The 3,903-nt window shown below is 57.9% G+C and overlaps 2 protein-coding genes across 2 annotated transcripts; one reads left to right on the plus strand and one right to left on the minus strand.

Moving 5' to 3' along the window:
- Window positions 1–261: 261 nt before the first annotated feature.
- Window positions 262–633, plus strand: MIND_01265100 (uncharacterized protein; the record flags this gene model as incomplete). Its single annotated transcript, XM_037369132.1, has 2 exons — window positions 262–333; window positions 388–633. Exons 1-2 carry the CDS (start codon window positions 280–282, stop codon window positions 631–633), a joined length of 300 nt encoding a protein of 99 aa, XP_037214338.1. The 5' UTR covers window positions 262–279.
- Window positions 634–1,390: 757 nt separating this feature from the next.
- On the minus strand, window positions 1,391–1,985 carry MIND_01265200 (uncharacterized protein; the record flags this gene model as incomplete). Its single annotated transcript, XM_037369133.1, has 4 exons — window positions 1,870–1,985; window positions 1,729–1,808; window positions 1,540–1,685; window positions 1,391–1,483 (listed from the first exon to the last, which is right to left on the minus strand). The coding sequence occupies exons 1-4, from the start codon at window positions 1,956–1,958 to the stop codon at window positions 1,391–1,393; spliced, it is 408 nt and encodes a 135-aa protein (XP_037214339.1). The 5' UTR covers window positions 1,959–1,985.
- Between the last annotated feature and the right edge of the window lie 1,918 nt (window positions 1,986–3,903).

A 3,903-nucleotide genomic window follows, 5' to 3' on the forward strand; every position in this document is an offset into this window, starting at 1 on the left:
CTGTACATGTAAGTTCCTGTGGAGGTGCGTGTTACTGCGGGGCCTTAACTTGCGCCTTAGAGCCCAATGCCACATTTGCCCCACCTCAGTCCAGGATCTTCCAGGATCCACCCTGAACGACGAGTCTTGGCGCGCTCGCCCGTGCAACCCATCTTAACCTATTCTTGCACATCGGCCCATGTGGCGATGAACATCGCCGCGGATCCGCGTCTCTTGGCGGTGCGCGCAGATTTATACGTTTCTCACCAAAGTCTGCACCCCTTTTGTTTCCTCACTACCATGATTCACGTCCTCGCGTTCGCCGCCGCCTTCCTGTCCATCGTCAATGCCACGGTCCGTCCCGTTGTCGCCCGTATACCGCTTGCTGACATGAATATCCACTACCAGCCCGCGCCGTCCCTCGCCCGACTCGTGTCGCGCGCTGGCCTCTGCACAGAGGAAGAGAGCGCGATCGACGGCTACTACTTCGGGATGGCGATCGCCTCGCTGATGGCCTTCCTCGTGTTCTTCCTTGGCGGCTTTCTGTGCTTCCGTCAGCGCCGCCTGCGCACCGCCCTCGCCACCGTCACCGTGCTCCAGCAGGAGGTCTCACAGTTCCGCGGCGCCCCGGTCGCGACCAAACAGCCCGCGTAATTTTGAAGTTGCTCGTGAAATTTAATTTTGAGGCGACGATGCTTCTGTACCAGTATATTATGCACAGTTGATATATTGCCTGTGCCACTTTCATGGATTCGAAGGATGCAACTGCGAGGACGAGGGACTTGAGAGCGTGGACAGTACCAGGTTCTGCCCACTAGTTAGGTCAGCTCAAATTTGCGGCGGACCAGTGCATGTTCTTAGAAACCCGGCGGTAGGTTTGCCTGCCTGGAAGGGAGTGACGAAAAGATAGGTTCAAGTTCATACATGGGTCACCGTAAGGACAGCACTATGATCTTGTAGAGATTCCGAAGGACCTGGAGGAGATGGAATCTCAATAATTTCAGAGAATCGAAGACAAGTGCGTGAGGAAAAAACGCTATCTGTACCTGCTCTGTGCTCGCACACCGCAAAAGCCAAATTATGCAGCGCGCTACGGTGGACATACGCGCTAGGGAATGGATGACCGATGCTCGAACTCGCAGGCGCGGAGAAGTGCTGCCTGAGTGCTACGGGCCGAGCTTGCCGGGTGAGGAGGATGCGACGGAGCGCAGCGCAGAATATGTGGGGCGTCTGCTGCCATTTTAAGCCGAGAGGAGGATGGAATGCCGCATAGCGCTTCGCGACGACGGCGAGAACTTAACCACGTATACGTCGTTGATTAAGGAATGAAGTACATCCGGCCCTCTATTCGAACCGGGTCGAGTTTGTGGGCAAGGGCAACGGCGTGCCTGGCGCAATACGCCCCGGCCCGCTAAGCCCGATCTTCCCCGGGCGGCACATCCCTCCACACGCCCTTCGCGGCATGCATCAGCTCATGCAGCTGGCCGAGCTGCTCCGTCGACATCTACACCCAAAGGTTATCCTGTAAGTCCTTGTAACACTCGTTACACTACCACGCACCTTCTCAAACGCCGTCGCGTCTAGTTTCCGCCCGCGCCACTCTTGCGCGCCTGGCCCGCGGGGGAGCGCGTCGAGGTACATCTTCCACTGCGCGAGGAAGCCCATCACGTGGACCGGATTCGTCGTCTCGCGATGCCGCCGGAACTCTGTCCTCCGTCAGCAATGGGGTGGGGAGACAAGGGCACACACCGTCCTTGACGTAGCGGTCGCCCATGTACCGCAGGTCCGCCGCGAGTCCGCGGTGGGCGCGGAGCAAAGCGCGGAGTAGTCTAGTGGAAGAAAAAAAACACCTCAGCGGGCGAAAGACGTGGTAGGACACGGGAGACGCACGGTTTAGGCGGGAGGAGCGCGGCGGCGACGTGCTGCGCGTTGAGCGTCTGCCGCGAGGCCTCCGCGAGACAACGGCGGGCGGCGCGCATCGGTACTATATGGTAGGTATCGAAGAAGGGATGGATGAGTCAGCAGAGGGTCACGGTCATGTGGGACGCCGGGATCGGCCCGGGTGCTGGACACGACAACTTGAAAATGAGATGAAATGAGGAAGTGGACATGGTTTGCCTTGTATAAAGGATCATCTCTGTATTTGTTTAATTATAGTGCAATACTGAATATACTTGAATTTATGACTTAAATACCACTGGTGGGTATACTAGTATTAAATACCACTGGTGAATATACCTGCCAGTGGTAAGTACGGTTCCCCGTCCTTGACTCCTTGCTATTCTCTCGTGAAAATATAGCACACGCGGTCCGCCAAATGTGCCCAGTCTACTGGTACACATGCATCGTCGGCCTCAAAGAGTTGTGTGAAGCCATCTTTCACATTAAAATTCGCTAGCGCTCCGAGTCCGCTCCTCCGTCAACTTTGAACACTACGGCGGCCCGGGCCGTTTCGCCGCGACTTGGGCGCGGAGCTGCGCGATCTCCTGCTGGAGCACGGCGACGCTGGCGAGGGCGGCGCGCAGGCGGCTCCGGCGGACGAAATAAAAGCCGCCAAGGACGAACAGGAGGAGGCCCATCAGCGAGGCCATCGCAATCCCGAAGAGGAGCCCGACTTCCGCGCCCTCCTCCTCGGAGCAGTTGCGCGATACGAGTCGGGCGAGGGACGGCGCGGGCTGGTAGTGGATATCTATGTCAGCAAGCGGTATACGGGCGACAAAGAGACGGACCAGGGCATTAACGACGGAGAGGAAGGCGGCGGCGAACGTGAGGAGGTGAAGCATGGCAATTCGTGTCTAGGGTGAGGAAGCAAAGAAGGAGTGGGTCGGTCAAGGCCAATACGTGCGCGGCCAAGGGTGTTTATAGCCACACGCACAGCCTGAGTTTGGGAAGTTCGTCGCCGGGTTCCATGGGCGAGCGCGCCAAGACTCGTCGTTCAGGGTCCGAATTTTGTGAAAGCAGCTTTTAGCAACACGAGTAGTAAAGGCGCAGCGGCGAAATCTAGCCATTGTTTTCGGCATCTGATCACACTCGTCTTAGCATTGCGAAATATTATTTATTCTCTTGCGCGCCTGCGCGGAGTTGCGCGCGAGCTCCTGGCGGAGGACGACGGCAGAGTCGACGGCGCTGCGGAGGCGGCGGCCTTTGCGGACGTATACGATAGCCTCGGCAACGACAAGGATGAAGCTGACCAATGTGCCGAGGGCGAGGAAGACAACGGGGAAGATCTGGTCGGGGTCGGTTTCGCACATGTACCCCTTTGTCGGCGGGAAGGTGGTTACGGCTGGGGAAGGGGCCTGCGATTTGGCGCGTATGAGCACTGGGGGCCGGGAGCAGGGAGGAGGCCCGGGGGGGGGACATACCTGGGCGTGCACACTCCTGAGCGCGAGGAGAATGGCGAACATGGCGAGGTGGACCATGGTTTCAAGTTCGCGGCAAGTTGAGCGAGGCGCGTATAAATACCGTAATGCACTGGCATGTGGGATCGTCCGCGGCGCGCCTGAGTTAGAGAAACTGTCCCTGGTCTTGGCGGGGGTATGCGCTCTTCGTACCACTGCGTGGCATGTTGGTGGCATGTAAGTACCAGCTCGGGCGATGTTATGCGTCAACACTCAGCAGTCAGCACAGCACTGGAACGCTTGCAGCTTCAACGGGCAGCCGCGATCCATCCGCACGCACTTCATCACATCCCATTGACTGCGGCTGCGGGCTCGTCGGCCACCAGCTCGGTGACTAGCAGTGTGTAGGCTAGTAAGAGCGAGCGTCGACGGCCAACCCGTCGTTGTTGTCCTCGTTGTCAAGAATCAAGAAGGAAAATTACATTCGTCATGTAAACGAGCGTTGTGATACGCGACGTGTCAAAATGCACGTGGGTCGCTAAGCCTTCTTTGCTCTTGACAACGCGTACTTGATACGAGCAGGTTC

Source organism: Mycena indigotica (assembly GCF_014461135.1).
Source record: "Mycena indigotica strain 171206Taipei chromosome Unknown Mind.scaff0013, whole genome shotgun sequence".
NCBI classification, from domain to species: Eukaryota; Fungi; Basidiomycota; class Agaricomycetes; order Agaricales; family Mycenaceae; genus Mycena; species Mycena indigotica.